At 33.6% G+C, this 18,491-nt stretch overlaps 1 protein-coding gene across 1 annotated transcript in view; it reads right to left on the bottom strand.

The window, feature by feature from the left end:
• The window catches only part of SYNE1 (spectrin repeat containing nuclear envelope protein 1), a 282,683-nt gene that overhangs the window by 174,852 nt on the left and 89,340 nt on the right, over positions 1-18,491 (bottom strand). Inside the window, exons 23-35 of the mRNA XM_052694476.1 lie at positions 16,863-17,027; positions 16,163-16,297; positions 15,147-15,305; positions 14,652-14,860; positions 14,273-14,381; positions 12,785-12,949; positions 10,970-11,137; positions 10,233-10,409; positions 8,843-8,983; positions 7,624-7,784; positions 4,952-5,102; positions 1,743-1,970; positions 1,126-1,224 (exon numbers count right to left, since the gene is read on the bottom strand). Of these exons, the coding sequence (XP_052550436.1) occupies positions 1,126-1,224; positions 1,743-1,970; positions 4,952-5,102; positions 7,624-7,784; positions 8,843-8,983; positions 10,233-10,409; positions 10,970-11,137; positions 12,785-12,949; positions 14,273-14,381; positions 14,652-14,860; positions 15,147-15,305; positions 16,163-16,297; positions 16,863-17,027 (2,067 nt within the window). The remainder of the gene's footprint in view (positions 1-1,125; positions 1,225-1,742; positions 1,971-4,951; positions 5,103-7,623; positions 7,785-8,842; positions 8,984-10,232; positions 10,410-10,969; positions 11,138-12,784; positions 12,950-14,272; positions 14,382-14,651; positions 14,861-15,146; positions 15,306-16,162; positions 16,298-16,862; positions 17,028-18,491) is intronic.

The following is an 18,491-nucleotide window of genomic DNA, read 5'->3' as shown; positions in this document are numbered from 1 at the left end:
GGAGAAGTTGCATACATAAACATCAAAGCTACAGTAATGATGTTGGAAAAAATTCTATACTTATACCCATAGTTTGACAAAATGCCACATTTTCCAGACCAGAAAGTCACTTTATATATTACATTTATCTCAAAATCTATCCCAGATACACACATCCCAAGTGTATCAATCACCACAAGCCTGCAGCGGGGAAAGACTATCTTATCTTATCTTAACAGTGTTAAAGAAAAGCCTGTCAGGAAAGAGAAGTGAGATATTCTGAACAGGTGTGCAGTGCAGAATGATCATGTAGGACAACTCTGTATCCAAACCCCCCATAGCATGCTTTAATTTATACAGATACAGTAATTACAAATAGTCCCTCCAAACTGAGAGGACTGAAGTCTATGGCACGATAAGGGAAAGACAAGGAACATGTACAGTGAACTTCTGTCAGAATGGAAGATAAAGACTATCATGGCAAGAACATATTACAAACTCAGGAGAGGAAAGGAAAGGAAAGGGAAGGGAAGCTATGTCATCAAATTCATAAGAGATTGGGTTTTATATGTATTCTGAATACCAGTCCATTATTTGCTTTCTAATTATGATGGACTCAACCAAATGCTCAAATACAAAGAGGCTTCTAGCAGCTCAGACAAAATCTTGTCTGCCAGAACCGTTCAGTTTCTGCATTGTCCAAAACAAACAAACAAACTTCCAGGGCAATTCATTTTTTTAATTTTATGTTTTCAATCAGAATTCTCTATATCAAGACACAAGTTTCTTAAAAATCCTTGAGGAACAATGTATCCTAGAAATGTTTCTTTTTTTTTTTCACAATGCTCTAGATGCATAAAATTAAAAATGAAAACCTGAAGATTTGAATCATACTTTTAAGGCTTTCCTTTCTCTAGAATGGGGAAAAGCCCTCCAAACATGTTGGAAACAGTGAAAGACTTAGCAGAAAATGTCTGCTGGAGCCTTCACCAGGTCAACCCACTCTGACAATGAGTCCTGCCTCCATCATAGGCTACAGGACTTCAGGCAGCCCTTGGCCTGGGGGTTTATTGGGGCTTTTGTAAGGAGGTCAGTGTGGTAGCATTTCCCTGACTCAGCGGCAGAAGTCACAGGCCACATGCTCACCGTGCAATCCTGTAGGTCTCCATACGTTGCTGATGATGAAGTGCATGATGTGAGAGGCTCAGCTAACCTAGTTTCAAATTCAGACACTGACTGCTGCACCTATGAAGAAAAGGAAATAAAAACAGTCTGTAAACAGTAAGAAATACAGTCATGCTTTAAATAACTTTTTATAAATTTTTAGTGCCAAGAAAATATTACATTTTAGTCTTTTGTAGTTCTGAGTATTTTTTGAAGTTAAAAATCAAACTGTACACAGCTCCGTGGGACTGGGACAAGATAATGTTCAATTTCCTCATAATGTATCACACCTGCATGCTAACAACCAAATTACAGAATTCATAGATATGTGTTTCACCACTGTAATATCCAGAAGACTCATACAGATTTTCTAAAAGACAGTGTACATTTTTTAGTGTGTATATTAAAATATCTTCCCAAGCCTGCTTTTTAAGTCATTCAGAGCAAAAATATACCGGCGGAAGTCTTGTGATTACCTTAAAAAGCTACTCATGTTCTAGTTCATTCTAGTAAAATATAGCATTTTATATTCAATTTTGGAAAAACAGAACAGTTCTATAAATTGCAGAAAATAACCCATTAGATTTTGTATTGTCTACCTGTTTAAGACTTTCTTCATATATTTTCTGTGCTGATGCATTCCCTGCGATGGTTCCTTCCAATCTCTGTGCGTGTTCTCTTAGCTCTTCCCAATACCTTTTGATATGAGTCAGTTTGGCTTTAATATGTGCGCATTCTCCAGAAGTAACAAACTGGGTAAATGATTTGGCTTCTTCTTCTAGTTTTGAGATTCCATTTATTTTACCATCTATTTCTGTATTAATAACCTAAAATGTAAAGTAATAGTAAACAAAGAAGTACAATATTTTTTAACTCTCAGAAATATACTCTATTCTTCCTTCTTTCACATTTGTTACCACTATCCTTTATTTAAAAAGAGGAGAGTTCATTGACTTATTGAAAAATCTAGTTATGAAAGTCTCTAATATGCTCTATAAGCTCCCTTTCTTTTTTTTTTTTAAAATCAGTCTGCCATGAAAAGGGTGCCTATTTTGTTTCCTTTTCTAATTTAAAATGATAGTGCGGTGTAATAGAATATAAATTAATTTAGATGCTGAGTTAAGGTTAACGTGCTCCCTGGCAGAGACTATATAAAGAACTTAACTGAAGTATAAATTGGATTTTACCATAAAACTATTGTGACAGTGGCTTTGGTACTTTGCAGTTATTTTCTATATCCATTACTAAATGCGTAACTACTGACTTTATATTTCACCAGGTCTAAGACAATTTCCTCCTGTTGATTTTACTGCAATTTAGAGGGAGACTTGACAGCTACAATAGGCAAGAGAGAAACTTCTGGTACTTTTTATTTAGTGGCTGCTTGTTCAGAAAATATCTTAGAACTTGGAGATTTTTTTTTCTTTTCATGGCAGAGTTCTTTTAATTTCTGCTGATGTAGCATGTCCTTGGAGTTCTCTCCAAAAAAACTAGAGAATGTGTATCAGGAAGGGAACTGAGTGAGCCTAAATATCTCATTGAAATTGGAAGAGGCATCAGCATTCTCAGACATAATAGTATTAAGAAGTGTGTGTGTGTGTGTGTGTGACATCAACCTAAAACTTTCCTTAAAATTCACCCTCATAGGCCTAAACATGCCCACTTTCTCGTATAACTGCAGTAAAAATACGGTACCTTACGTGACATTAGATAGCTCAGAAATGGCAACATTGAGTCTAGAATTAGTAGGGTGACGGTATAGGAAAAAGTATGTGGTTCTGTAACCATTTATGCATCCTTTTATGTGATATATTCTGAATTAATTCAGATTATAAAACATCTTTTTTGCATGAGAACATGAAGCTGAAGAAAAATAGTATATTTGCCTATTTTAAGCTGAAATTATCTAACAATGCAGCAGATACAAATTAGGCTGCACTTATTTACTCCCACACTCTTCTGTTAAATTCACTCAGTTATATAAAAGAAGGTGTATAATTGAGGCCTTCAGGCTCTCATTGAGTCTGCCACCAGTTTTCACTCCTTGTGAGAACTGTCATTTTGTCCACCAGGAATTTCAGAGAATTGCGTAGGTGAAAATCTGGCTCTGCAGACATCACTTCAGACATCATTCGGGTTTTGCAAACAATGTCTTAAAAAGCAGAGTATTACCACTAATATTCATGATAATTATATTCAGCTGACCTCCCTTTTTTTTTTTTTTTTTTTTAAATATCTGTTCATTCAAATGTATCAGAACAAATTATTTTCTCTTCATTTAGCAAATCCTTACTAAAATGCTGTTCATTGAATTATGAACTAAATATGCTGATAAGCATTGTGATACAAACTAATCCATCAGGAAATTTACACTAAAATACAGCAATATCTGCAAAATTAGAACCGTGCTCATGAAGGAGACCTCAGGCTACATCCACATATCTGATGTTATCTGACTCATAACTGTTCATAAAATTGCTTAGTGCACCTGAGTTTCAATTATGAACCCTTGATTTTACCAGGGTTTTTTTTTGTTTGTTTCTGTTTACTCAAACATTTGAAACAACTACCTTTCAGCCATTTTCATTCTGTTGATATGTTTAAATGAAGAATTGTGCTGGAATATCCAGAAACTTGGAAGATGTTGATAGAATTACTGTTTATCTGCTTATATAGCATGGAAGACCTTGTCTGAAATATTGGCCTGAATGCAGTGGTGGAGCTTGTTTAGGCTCCATTTAAACAGGAAAGAATTATTACACTGTAATGCAATATTAATATCATTTAATTTATTTTCTGTCTTTAACATTAGCATCCTATATAGTAACTACTGACAAATAAGAATAGATGACAGTGTATACCAGTGGAACTGGAACCACAAGGAAGCTGCTTTTGAGTTGTAGCAATGAAGCAGAAGAACAAGCATTGTTTTATTTTTCAATGATAAAATCAATAAAGTTAATTAGCTTAGTCTATATGACCTTGTGATCAAATAAAAACAAAAATGTCTGTTGGTAAAATCTTTCCATCATACCAAACGATGGGATCTTTTTGAAATATGTATCATTAATCAGGTGCATGACTGCAATAAGGCTGCACAATTTGCACTTTCTGAAGAGTAGGTAGGTCACAAGTTAAAGAAAATTGTAAACACACTAAAAAAAAAATCTGATCCCATAGAAACACACAGCCCCATGTAGGAACATTTTCTTAGTGGAAGGATATCAAGGCAGACTTTGAAATGGAAATGTTTGGAGACAATATGCATCTTAGTTTGTAACGAGAAACTAAATGACACAGAATTTAGGACTTTGTAAATATAATTGCAATAAATGGAATATAGATTTGCAAGCTACAAAAAGCAATAGTTCCTTTATTAGTTCATAATAAAACATACATAAATCAAATTATAACTTTAGCTTGAAAGATTAAAATGTAGATCAATATCCACTAGATGATGCATGTTTAATTAAAAAAAACCACCACCTATATAGACTTTGTATATATGTATCTACTTTTTGTGCTAAAATAAAGAGTATAAATTCAATATTTAACTATATGCACAAAGACTCCATATCTGGAAACTAACCACTAACAGAGAAGGCAGAAGAATTTTCCTTTAACTTAAGTAAAATGTTACTGTTTGGTATCTTAATATACTAAGCAGGTCATCTTTATATCATGCTTGTTCTGAAACGCATAAAATGTTTGTTCTCCTTCTTGGCTTCTAGAAAAAAAAAAAAAAAAAGAAAAAAAAAACCAAAAATAACCCTGTTCTTTAATGCTCTACATAACAAGAACTAATCACCTTGATTTGGCTGATCTGTGTGTCCAAAGGAGATGAGAGTGTTTCCAAAGTTTCCAGTTCTTTTTCTTTTTCAGCTATCCAGGTGGACAGAGCTTCAAAATTTTTGCCAAAATGATCCCACTTGTTTTTCATCATTTCCATTCTTTTAAGACTAAAATTAACCAAATTAATTAGAGAGAATAAACAGTTTAATATAATGAAGTTGTCCATATTCTTGCTTGCATAAAGATGTAACTAATTCAGACTACAGGAAGGGCATTTTAAAATATCCTGGCTTTAGAAGACCAAGATGTGCAATTCAATTCAAACCTGGCTCTCTTTTAGACAGTGCACCTGCAGTCAAACAATTACATTGGGCATAATGTGGACACCAAAAGGTTAACAGAACACAATTTCATTGATCAGTTGTATGTAAAGAATTTCATGACAGCAGGAAGGATATCATGGAAAGTGTGATTTATATGGAACTATATGGAATTTTGATTATATCAAGCAACTAAAAATAGAGATTACTGTGCACAGATGTTAGTTGACAGACCCTTTAAATCAATAACGTAGAAGTGTTATAATGAGTATATTAGAGAAGTAAATGTTTTTAGCTATGATTGATGGCTTTATTGGACTTGATTTTTTCTACAACAACAATCTGCCTAGTGTATAAGAAATCACTTTTTCCTGGGGCAATTACTTGATATTGAGCCAAAGAATCAAGAGATGACTCAACTATCCCAAAGTGAATATATATGTGTATATATGTAGGCTTTGAAATATATGCATATATATCTCTAATGTATGTTTCAAAGCCAATATATGTCAAAAAGTGTCTGTATGTGAGTGATGCTTATATCTTATGGATAGTAAAATACCCCCCAATGTTTGGTCACATATAAGAGGTCTAAGTTCCTTACAAGATCTAATGTTAACTTCCTACGTACAAGTTTCTGTTAATTTCTGGCCATTGTAAAGATGTCAGTGATAACGTAGGTCCTGCATGGAGTTTTTGTTTTGCTGACTATACAAAAACATCATTAGAAAAGTTTGAATATTACAAAATTCCAAAATACATTTTTCTTTTAAAAAAACATTCATTTCAAAAGAAATTTTTATTTTCATTTCGTTTTTCTCTTAGTAACACTCGAGGAAGCTGCAGGAAAATATTGCATCTAAAATTTGGCCTTGTTGTTTTTCCTTTTTTATTTTCAAATAAATTTACCTCTTCTTTTTACTGATATATGCACCACTAGTATTCAGTTTAAACTATTGGAAAAAGATTTTTATTGATATGTGTTGCAACATAGCTCTTACACACTGATTGTGCGTTCTGCAGATTAACTATAGAGTGGTTCATTTTCACATTTTGCAGAAGAGATTTATTTTATTATCTGCTGTATCACAATACCACAGACATTCTGCATAATGCATACATTCAGCTAAGACTTCTTCCACACTGAGATCAAAAGGGAGTATCAACATAGCTTTCATTTAGAAGTAGATGGCTTTAAAATCCTCATTGTTGGAAGGATAAATTTCCTATATAAAAGAAGGAGGACACTAAAATCACTCTTTTTCTGTAACTTTGGAGAAAAAGGTAAAATATTCAGAAAGATATAGTAAATTTTTTGTCTATAAATCACTCTCATTACTCCATCCTGAAGAGAGTGAAACACAAAAAATAAATCAGACCAACAGCAATTACTAAGTTAATGTTGCAGAGGTTAGTTTGTAACTCTTCTCTGTTCAAAAACTGTTGTTTTACACCACAGAGAAAAATGCATTTAATTCATAGTAGCATAACAATGGTCAATAAGGGAAAAAGCACAAAACATTAATGACGGCATTGTCTTTTGCTCATATTCAGATGGGATACTTAGTATTCCACCACAGAGTGTCTTCTCAAACTTGTATGGCAAATTAATCTGCGCCATAAATCCAGTAAGACAACATAGAATAGGCCTATATTGTCCATCATTTGTGGGTCATCTCTAAAAATACAAATTTCAAACACGCATACAAATGTATGTGTATATAAAAAAAAAAAAGGCAAAAGCTGAACTGCAAATAGAGTGACTTTGAGCTTAATAACTTTGAGTTACTTGAGGAAAAAAAAGATGAGACTTTAACAAATATCAAAAGCTACAAATATTCACCGTAGTTAAGAATATTTTCTTAGAAATTAAACATTATTACTTTAACCATACTTTGGCAAATGATGCCTCGTTAATTTGTAATGGCAGAAACAGCTTTTGATATTCTCCATGAAATAAAATCTAGGCATTCAACTAAGATAAAGGCACTTCTTTACATTCATATGGAGATAGGGGAAAATGAAAATTGAGAACATGGTAGACATTCTCATATTTGCACTGAGAATTTTTGTTCCCAAAATATTCAGTATTTGAGAAATTAGATTAATTACTGGGGCTTAAAGATAAGAACTGTGATAAGATAAATGCAACTACAGTAATTTTGTAAATAATGTATTACCTAACACAGATTTGCATGTGTTGCAATTCTGCATTTTAACATATTTGATACTATAATCTTGTAGCTATGCCATGATGTGTTGAAAATGATGGAGCTGATGAAATAACACAAAATACTATCAAGGGATTTTAGAGATCTAATACAATCTTATAGTGGAGAATAAGTATTAGGACTTGTTAAGAACATACTCTTCTTCTAGAGTAACATCCACTTTTTTTACTTGTTCTTGGATAGATTTTGCCTGCTGCTGCAGGGCTTGTTTTCTCTTTGAACCAAGCTGTATCTCAGAAGAATTCTTCACCAAGTTTTCAGCTTGTACTGCCATGGCTTCACTGTGTTTAGAAAGTTCCTGTAATGATATAAGACATATTAGCATAACTGTACAGTTTCATATATTTTCACCAAAATTATTTTTTCTTGTTTGTGGTCGAAAAAGGTTTCGCACTTTTATGAAGTCATAAGTGCCCTAAACATGTATTATGAATGTGTAAATACACAGAAGGAATCTCTAAAGAAGGCTTACCTACCATGTTGCCTTTAAGAAGTTGGTGTTGGGTTTTTACTTTTTTTAAAGAAGTTTGTTCATTTAAAAAAGAAAAACAACCTATATTGAATAAAATATAGCAAGGGAAACTATATACTTTCAAAAGATTTTAGCTCAACCAGTGGAAGTTTATCTTATAGCTCTTCAAGAAAATTCTTTATGAACTTCAGAATATTATATGCTTTCAGTAATCATCTTTAATTTACCCTTAGACACTATCCCTTACAGACATGTCTTTGTAATATCTTGTAGCTTGTGATTTCAATTTTTTTTACTGTTTTCTGTCATACATGGTAAATATGAACGGTCAAGAATGTGGATATAATTTTGTATAAACTCCATCGAAGTGTAAAAATGTAAAGAAATACAGAGCACTCAGGACAGTCAATCACTTGTAGCAGAAAATAAAACGGGCTAGGATGTTCTTCTCATATGAAGAGCACCTGACTCATAGCTTCCTTATAATGGAAGTCTCTCCTTTGCCTTCTTCAGACTAGACGAGTGCTAGTTTGCATAAGCCACATGACTAGCAAAGAGCCACTGTATGTGGGTCTTTTTGTATGTCGAAGCTTGATGCTGCTTAGCTTACTACTGTAAATGTTTGCTGAACATAAAATGGGAAGCCCCCAAAATTATTATACCCCCCCATTTATTTACTTCATCTATGGATGTTGAGTAATTCTTCATGATCTTTTCATGAAATAACTGTTTACCTCTAAACGATTTATGCAGTCTCTAATCTCTATAAGCAATATGTACCAGCATTAGCACTAATCATGCTAAGATTGTATGCAATGCACTTGGATCATGCTAACAAAAGAAGCAGGAGGATATCTCAGCTCCTGTATTCTCACAGGGAATACCTTTGTCTGATCCAGCTCTGAGGAGAGGCTCTCTAAACTGCTAAAGTTTAAGATACGTTCAAGCGCACAGCTTGCTTGATTTAGATACTTTACTACTGTTTCTTTGTCTCTTTCAAACTGCTCCCATTTATTTATTGTGACCTACAAAAAAGAAAACAAGAAAACAAATGAACAAAAAAAAAAACCACAAAAAGGACAAACAGGAGAAAAAAAAAATCATTTTAAGTTACTAAAAAACCCGGAAATTCCTATCATAAAATAAAACTATTTCTCCTGGAATGCTACTTATTTCTACACATGAAAACGTCCTGAACACAATAAAGCTTTCATTTTTACACTAATTCACTGATTTTGCACACTTTCTAAACTGCTAGGAATATTTAAAACATTTTATATGTAAAACTTATACATCTGAAGGGATGACTGCAGTTGCTTACTGGCTTATGGTGGCAGGAATCAGCATTATATCTAAAAGGATTTTCAAGTCTTCTCATGAAAAAATTACAGTAGAAAATTGTGAAGATACATAAGGATATATTTTTTGTTTTTGACCAACATTTTACTGACTAGGACTATACTGCCAGTTGCAAGAATTATTACAAATTATTTATGACAAAAAAGAATTAAATATTTTTTGATTCCGAAATAAAGCACAGCCAAATCAAGATTTTGTATTTGGGAAAAAATGTATTCATAATAAATTATTGAAGTTATTGAGGCTCCATTGATCACATTTTGCATCATGTGTTTTAACACTGGGAATAGTTTTTATGATTATAAACAGTCACGTGAAGTGGTGGACAGCTATATTCCAATTCTTCTTAATGAAATGTAAAGGACAATCCAGATATGGGTGCAAGAAGCTTTAAATTTTAATCCCAGTTTAGTCAGTGATAAATTATACAGTCCAAAGCAATCAATTTTATTTCTGTTACTGCTTCTTTCTTCACTAAGTTTAGGATGACAACAAGTACTCCAACATTCCAGACACAGATTATATTTGTGCAATATCAGATATTACTACTGTAACATCCAGCCTGAGTACTACAAATTAAAGGTCACGGATATTTTTATTAACCAGAAAAGGTGATTAGCTAATTGAAACAGTAATCCACAGATGGCTACTAAAAATGATAGATAATATTATGATAGAGAGTTTGGGACTTTTACATACTTTCAAACAAAATGCTAGTTCTTTATAGCATTATATAGCATAAGTATATAGCAGCTTCAAGAATTTTTTATGAAGGTACTGATCACAAAGATCCTGAGGATCAAGATTCAGAGATAAGAAAGTACATCCTGACTATTTGCATATTTTTTTCCCACTAATTAAAAAAAAGAAGGGAGAATAGAATATATGCTTTTAGTTTTGTTTTCAAGTACCCACTTGCAATTGCTCTTCACGTTTCTCCATAGTCTGCTGCATGTTCTCCAGTGTTCCTTCTAGCTTTAGTAAATCTTCCTGCATTGCACTTGGCAGTCCACCTTCAATCTGCAACTGTTTAGCCTGGAAAATCTGCTGTTGCACACCTTGTCTCTTTGCACGGAGTCTCCTTGTTCTTTGCTAGAAGGATTCATACAGCAAGAGCTAACAGACTTTTAATCATGTTTGGGAAACATGGAGAAACTGCATTTTGCAGTTTGCAATGGGGTATACAATGCGAACAATGAATAGGAATAAATTGTGGAAATATTACTTGAGTCTCATATACTCAAAGCACAAGACACGGATTCTGAAAAGTATATACACTTTATGTGGCATACAAATAGAAAGTGGCAATATATGGCCATTCATCCAAATGAATGTTCTAGAAGCTGGATAAGTTGAGTAATTGCAGCAGCATCCACAAGTCAATTTGTCATGCACAGTCTGAGTAATAGGTTGAAATCTCAGATTGACCAAAGCAATATATCATCAATCTGCATTAGAAAGCAGAAGGATGCCCAAATTGCATTATGTATTTCTTGATATGTTTTGCTTTATAGAATTACCAGAAAATCAGTTATTCCTGGTTATGACTCTTGCAAACTTTGAGAACTATATCACTGGACAAAATATAACTTGGTAATTATATTCATTCTGCCTTAAAGAAAATGTGGACATTTATGGAGAAATTACTGTACCTGATGATGAAACAGTAGTTGCTGAGCTTGCAATAAACTTTCCGTATCCAGGATCTTTTCAGCTTCTGCTTGGGCTTCCTTTGAGTTGTTGATTAACTCTTCGATTGCACTTTTAACCTCTTCTTTATACTGGACACAATCTCCAACAGTACCTAATGTCCTTTCAATCTACAATTAATTATAACTGTATGTATTTCACATTAAAAGATACATCTATATTTTAAATGCACAGATGTATTTGGAATACCTTTTGTAAAAATATAGTGAATTGTCTAAACTAAAACCACTTTTATCTCCAGAATTCATGGCATACACCTTCAGCTTTACATTGGCAAGTGAAATGTAGACTTAAAATCTCTAACCATCTTTGTCTTTTTTGGGCATATTCCCTACTACACTGCCAAAAGGCAAAGAGCTGCCTGTGACAAACTCTTGTGATGATAACTTCAAAGATGTGCTGTCCTCAGCATTACAAGCTGATTCAAATTATGAAAAGCATATGCTACTCAATTCACAAACAAAGTTCATCGCCTTTAAGACCTTCTACAGCAAAACCTTGTCCAATCACAAGTATATTAAAGCCCGCTGCTACCTTGGTTTTACAGACTACAACATGCATCACAGAATCTTATAAGAAAATGATATATTTATTCAAGTTATCAAAAAGATCTTTTCTTGTATGACTTAGATAGCTACTTGTATCTGATTATCAGAAAAGGGTACATCCTGACAGTTTCTGTAATTTAAGATTTTCATAGCATTCTAGATCTAAGAAACAACTTTCTTTCTATCCTCCCTTACTCAGAGTTTTCCTTCCAGTTCATATTCACTGCAGAAGATCATTCAGACTCCTTGTGGCTTTGACATTTGGAAGAAACAAAAAGCTTAAGTACTTTCTTATTCAAAAAGTAAGATTTTTTTAAAAATAATTATTTCCAGTAATTTGGAAATCAGAATGTTGGTTCCTACTGATTTTCCAAACATACTTTTCATACCACAGAAGTTCAGAAAAATTTGGTGGAACTCCTACTTATTTAGAAAACCTGAAAGGTCTTCACGAATTGACATTAACTATAGAATTTGAAATCAAATCTTTCTCTATACTGGACTGTTTTCCAAATAGATCTGTTCCGCTATCTAAGTGGAGCAGGTACCAAGTTTCTCCTAATCTGTCTTTTTACTGCGAAAATCATAAAGCAGTAAAGTCACTGAGATCCCACAGAAGTAAAAGGTTCACTGGATTCTGAGAAGTTCTACTTTTTGGCCAGAAACTTGTCATGATTTCAGTAGTTCCAGTATCTCGTTACCCTTCAGACTTCAGACACATGCCGTATTTTTCTGCAAATTCAGTGCATGCTTGATGTCTTGATTGGAAACCACTTCAATATTTTCTTTATTGTTTCAGCATAAAAGACACACAAATCAATATTAAAATCAAGTTATATATCCAATAGTTGATGGCTTTTGCCAATTAATTTTAGAAAATTCATCTTTAGAAAAGATCAATTTAGAAAACTTTTGTCTCTAAAGATACTGACGTTTTTATATTTATTAGGAATATTTACTAAGACACTCAAATTCTGTTAAAAAACAAACAACCACCATCCAATCAAATCAAAACAAACAAAAAAAGCCAACCAAATATAACGCTGCCAGCAATTTTTTACTGCTAGTTGCCGAGAAAACAAAATTATTTTCATTTTTGAATGTTTGCAGTTTAACTAAAAATACACAGTAGGATATGTGTGGAGCCATGATTTATGCCATTTCATGTGACATTATAAATGGAGGCTTCTTGTTTTCCTCATACTGTACCTCAGTCAGCAAATCTAGAAGTCCTTTGAAGTCACTGGAAAGTTTACAAAGCTCATCTTCTGTTTTCTTGGCCTCCACATCGGTACATATTTTAGTAACAACTGCAAGTCTAGATTTCAGCCAGCTGTGATTTTCTCTCTCCTTGTTAATATGCTGCCTGATTTCCTATGGAAGAAAAAAAAAAAAAAAAACATTTTCTCCAAGTAAAAGAAATATTAATGACTCCACTCATTATATCAGTTCAGAGATTATTAATATAAACATACTATTTTTGCTTTTATCTTGAAACACTAGAAATGTAGTATTTGAATCCCTTATTTGATTATGTTTCAATCAGTGGCTATATTTTTGTTAAAAAGTCTTTTCAGAGCTACCTCATATAAAGTAATAGAGGAGTACGTTCTCTTTACAAATTAGTACTTTTTACCTATAGAAAACAGATAGATGGTAGATACCATGTATGTATTTTTTATATAGTGATGGAATCACTTAGTTACAATTTAAACTGTAAATAAAAAAACTTTAAATAAAGCTTGTGTTTCCCAAACACAAGCTTTATAAACACATTAAGTTTATTATTATTACTTATTTTAATAACTATTTCCCCTCAATTTTTTTGATGTCTTGATCTCAGTGCTGATGATATCCTGCTGGCAGGTAAACTGCATCAAAAATAAAAATCAGACTTTCTGCAGCAGGAGTACCCGTTAAGCTAAAGGTCTTTCTGGTTTATCAAGGTCACCTTAATTATGTCTTTCTGCAGAGATAGAATCGCAGAATGGCCTGGGTTGGAAGGGACCTCAAGGATCACGAATATCCAACCCCACTGCCACAGACAGGGCCACCAACTTCCACATGTAGGAGGAGACTTCAAAATCTGTTAATGACTTTCACACAACATGCTATGGCATGTGATATTCCTGTTTAGTCTCCCAGCATAGGGGGGGAGTGGAAGAAATAAAAAAGTTAGGTTTTATCTGAAGGACCAGGACAGAATCTTCAGCTTTTCTACCATTTCTCTTACCAATTACAAATGCAAAGCAAAAGTGAATGGTAGGCTGTCTCTGCCTCCTCTACTATAGTACTATGGAAGAGATATTTTACTATAGAAGCTTGCCCTAAATGTATGACTAATTTGATCCTTCATATCCAGTCCAGAAATTTTGGCTTTTCTTTGTTCAAAACTTTTAACTGTATATGCAGCAGAAAGAGATGCAATTACTTTATCTATTTGATTCTGTATTTTCAGTGTTCCGAATATACAGTTAAAGGGATCTGTTATTTTCTAAAATAGTAGAAGTAGCCACTTCTGACACAATTTGTTGCATGTGGAAATTTCTCCCTGGAAATGTATTTAAGAATACCAAGAATCAGCAGAATCTTATCTATGGTCTCCATGCTAAAACAGCTGCACTACTCATAATACACTTTTATCCAGTCGCAGTTTCAATGACAGTAGCTTTGTTAGAATATAAGCCAATGTCTCACCCCAACAGATGATTTAAATTGCTCATATTTAGCAGTATCATTGACACTTTCCTTTATCCTCTTTAGCTCTCTTTCTGTAGATGAAATCCAATTTGCCAATTCAGAAAATCTGAAATAAAACATCATTTAATTCAAAGCAATGAAAAAATTAGACAAAAAATGGACACCGCTAAATGGTAACTTTTAAATTTATGACAATAATTATAAAGCCCTCAAAAAACCCACCATAATATGTGTAATCACTACATTAAGTATAATTATAGGTAACTTGAAGTTAACAACACTGTATTTATCATTCTTTATGTGAATCTATAATGACATTTAGAGGTGTGATCACACAGAAGACACTACCAGAACCATCTAGGAATTGGACTGACACCTGTTTGTATAGCTCTTCCAGATGTCTGAATGCTCTGTTAGTTTTGTGTATGTACTGTCTATCTGAGATTTGAGCTCCTTCAGGATTCGTTGGCTACTTTCCAATGTAGCCCTCACTGGATCAGAAACTGGAAGTTTATGGCACAGTTCTTCAATCCGTTGTAATCTTTTCTCACAGAGATGGTAAGATCCCTTGTCACCAAAGAACAACTGATGGGAGACAAAGCAGAAAATTCAGCAAAAATATAAATCGGTAGAATTCATAAAGCTATCTACATTGTGCTCTAGACTATACTAAGGTCCTATGTCATACATACTCTTAACTGAACTCCTAGGTATTAGCATGAAGGGATCAATTTCAAGTGAAACTTTTTGTTGAAGGCTCAAACGATCTAATTTTGTGGTGCATAGATTTGTCTGATGGCTAGACCTTCTGTTTATCGTTACATTCAGATTTATTTCTATGAATACCCACTTTCTGGCATACAATTCATACCTTGTGCTCTTCAATCATCCTTTCTTTGCCTTCTCTGGTGAGCACCTTATTCTGTCGAGCTAGTTCAGCCTTGCACTCCTCCACTGTGACCAGGAGCTTGCTTTTCTGCACTTCAATCTTCAAATGGATTAGATGATACGGGGCTTCCATTTGAAGATCCTACATTCCCACAGGAGTAATAAATAAGCACAGAGATAAAACATTAACTTCAGTGTGAAGTTAATACAGTTAAATTATCTATTAACACCTGATACAGAAAACAAAGCATATATTTGAATGAATATATAGGATTTTCTCAGTATTCATTTAAGAAAATTAAATCATCCTATTACCAATATCTAATTCTTATAAATATGATATATGCACATGTTTCTGGGACCCAGAATATGTATATATATGTACATAAGACATGTCTCAGAGACATCTTGATCCTTGGCAAGATACTTCAAGTATTTCCTGTATAAAAACAATAAAGCAAACAATAATAGTGAATCGGTATTCACACCTGCTTCCAGAGGTTATTGTTAGTGTTCCAGTGAGAAACCATTCATCCATTACTCCAACTTTGACCTGCAACATGCTGTAGCAGGCAAACAAAATCCATAGCTTATGGGCAATACTTATTCTGTTCTTAGAGCTTTTGGCAGATGACACTATTTAAACTGATTGAGTGACGAATTTGCTTTTTTGCAAATTTCCTAAGGTTGGGAAAATAACTGCAGTCCTATATCAGCTTAAAGAACAGCTTAAAGAAATCTGTGCTCAAAGTTTTTCAGTACGGTTATCATTGCCTGCATACAGAAGACAACTGCTTGCCACTTGATCTGGCAGTTGGTGTTTGCAAATGTAGTTGCAGCTGATTTTGAAAAGCACTTTTTAAATATAATTGTATAAGAAGCCAAAAAATGTAACTTCTTCCTTCATCTTCCTTAAAATATATTCATTGTAAAAGTCATGTGGAAGCTTTCTCAAGTCAACGTTTAGAACTTCCAGAGACATTGTTCAGTGTCACTCACCTTCCACTGCCTATGGAGTTTCCTCACAGCTTCCTGCAGGCTGTGTTGCTCTTGTTCAGGAAGGATGTCAGTAAGTTCATCACAAGCTTTCAGGAAGGCATTTAGGACTCTCTGGTCCAACTGGTTAAAAAATTCCTGAGTTTGAATTGAAGGTGGACAGGTGGTTACTGATATCTGCTAGCACGAAGTTCCCTAACATACTCTATAAATTTCAAATTTACTTCTGCTATACAAATGAAGTGGAATTTGAGCTATGGAAAACTTCCAGCTATTTATAATCGAGAAAAATAATGAATTCTGGGATGCCTAGATAGTACATTAGTATAGGGTTTTAAGGAATTAGGTTTTAAAGTCACTTGCTTAAGTAATAGTTATAATACAGACATGACTATTAATTCATCTGAAATCTCATCAGCTGGTGTGAGTTGGTCAAAATGTAACTAGCATTCTCACTCCAAATAGTTCTTCAGAATCAACCCCTACCTCTAAGAGGTTCTGCATTCTGCACTTTCTGGTTACTTATATTCATCAATAAGAGTGATTATTATTTTATTTTTATTTTTTAACTTTTTCCATCTTAGTATTAGTTTGGTCTGAGCTGCATTATTTCAACACATGGAAGAAACCCATGACAGTTTTAAAATTAAGTAGTCTTTTTGCACTTAAAAATTGTCATAGAAAAATCAGAGAATTTACTCACGCTATGCTTTCTGAGAAGCTCTTCAGGATTTCCTTTTTCTTTTAAGCAACAATTGGCAATCTGTATTACTTTCTCCAGTTCTGCTCTAGACTCCTCAAATTTCTTCATCAAACGACTATTTACTTCTATGTTTTTCCTCCAGTCACCAGCTTTCCTGACCATATTCTGAGTTATAAGAAAAGAAAATGAATGGACTCTCTCTCATTGCTATTTACTGTTTTGCGATGAAAATGCATTTACTTGGTGTCACTTTTGCTGATACAATCCATTCAGAAATGTTTCTCTTGCCCCCTTCACGCCTGCATTTTTCCAACTCTACTACCTACACAAAGGTTCATATGATCTTCAATTCTAATTAAATGGGTAGCTATCTGATGGAGATACTGCTATCTGATGTGTGATACTTTCAAAATGCATATACCATTTGGCTAGCATTTCTCCCTTAAATGTGAAGTGTAAATGATAATTTCTTTCAAACATTTAAACATTTGTCATTGCACTTTTCCTGACAGCACACTACACTCTTCTGCATCAACCTCTGCTTAAAAGGAGGGAAAAGCAAAGGGAAAGAATAAAGATGGTTTAACCTACAGGTCCAAACACTTCCACACTACAGAACTTCTGATCTGGAGGAAGTTCACGGTAATCATACTAGTAGGCCACATGTGCATCCAGATAAAAAGCTGCTTAATGCAGACAGAAAAGCTTTGTGATTTAATTCCTAGTCTTCCTGTTTTGAAAACTTAGTCACATTGCATTAGTGAATCAAGTAATAAAATTTAACAGAAGAAACAAACCATTCACTGGTTCAGCTGCACCAAGATAAATCCAGAACTTTGTACCAACCAGAGACTAATTTTCTCACCAATTTCTCATCCCAGTGTTAGAAATTGTAACAGTTTTACCCAGCAAGCTAATCAAATCCTTAGCTGTTAATTTAAATATTTTGTTAAGACTCTTTAAAGGTTACTGATAACTTTGTTTATAATATTAGAATCATGTAAGACTGCAGTTTTTATGTGAGTAAAAGCCAGTTTCAGAATTCATACGTTTTTATGTATGTGTATGCTAAGAGAGAAATCATGGTTCATCTTTACAGAACCAGAATTATTAATGTTTAACATGGTAAATTTCTGAAAGCACAACTGTATCCACCTCTGTAAACATAAAATATAATTTAAATAATTTCTAAATTCTAAGTAAAAAATTGTGAATCTTTAATGAGAGCCCCCAAAATGCAAGATAAATTTTAATTAATTAATGCAACATAAATTATCTCAGGGTAACTCCTTACTGACACAGATAATTTTTTTTTAGCTGAACATTCATATAGAACCCTACATCTGGAGATCTGAACCCAAGACTTTAGTGAGGATCACTCTGGACTGGGTCTAATTAGCCCTTAAAATATCAGTATTACTAGTAACAAAATACAAATCTAAAGGCAAAGGGGACCCCAGACCATTCTATGCATTTCTGACGTTAGAAAATGAGTATTTGCAATTTCATCTTCAGAAACTATTGCATTTTCTGAGAAAACACAAAGCACCAGAGAAGTAACAGCAACAGCCAGACTTTGTCTTGCATGCTTTGTGTAAAGGGAATGCATATGAATATAAAGGGAAGTAA

Source organism: Tympanuchus pallidicinctus, unplaced genomic scaffold (genome assembly GCF_026119805.1).
Source record: "Tympanuchus pallidicinctus isolate F22 unplaced genomic scaffold, pur_lepc_1.0 scaffold1, whole genome shotgun sequence".
Classification (NCBI taxonomy): Eukaryota; Metazoa; Chordata; class Aves; order Galliformes; family Phasianidae; genus Tympanuchus; species Tympanuchus pallidicinctus.
Note: the sequence above shows the minus strand (reverse complement) of the source record. Positions and strands in the feature narration are given on the sequence as shown.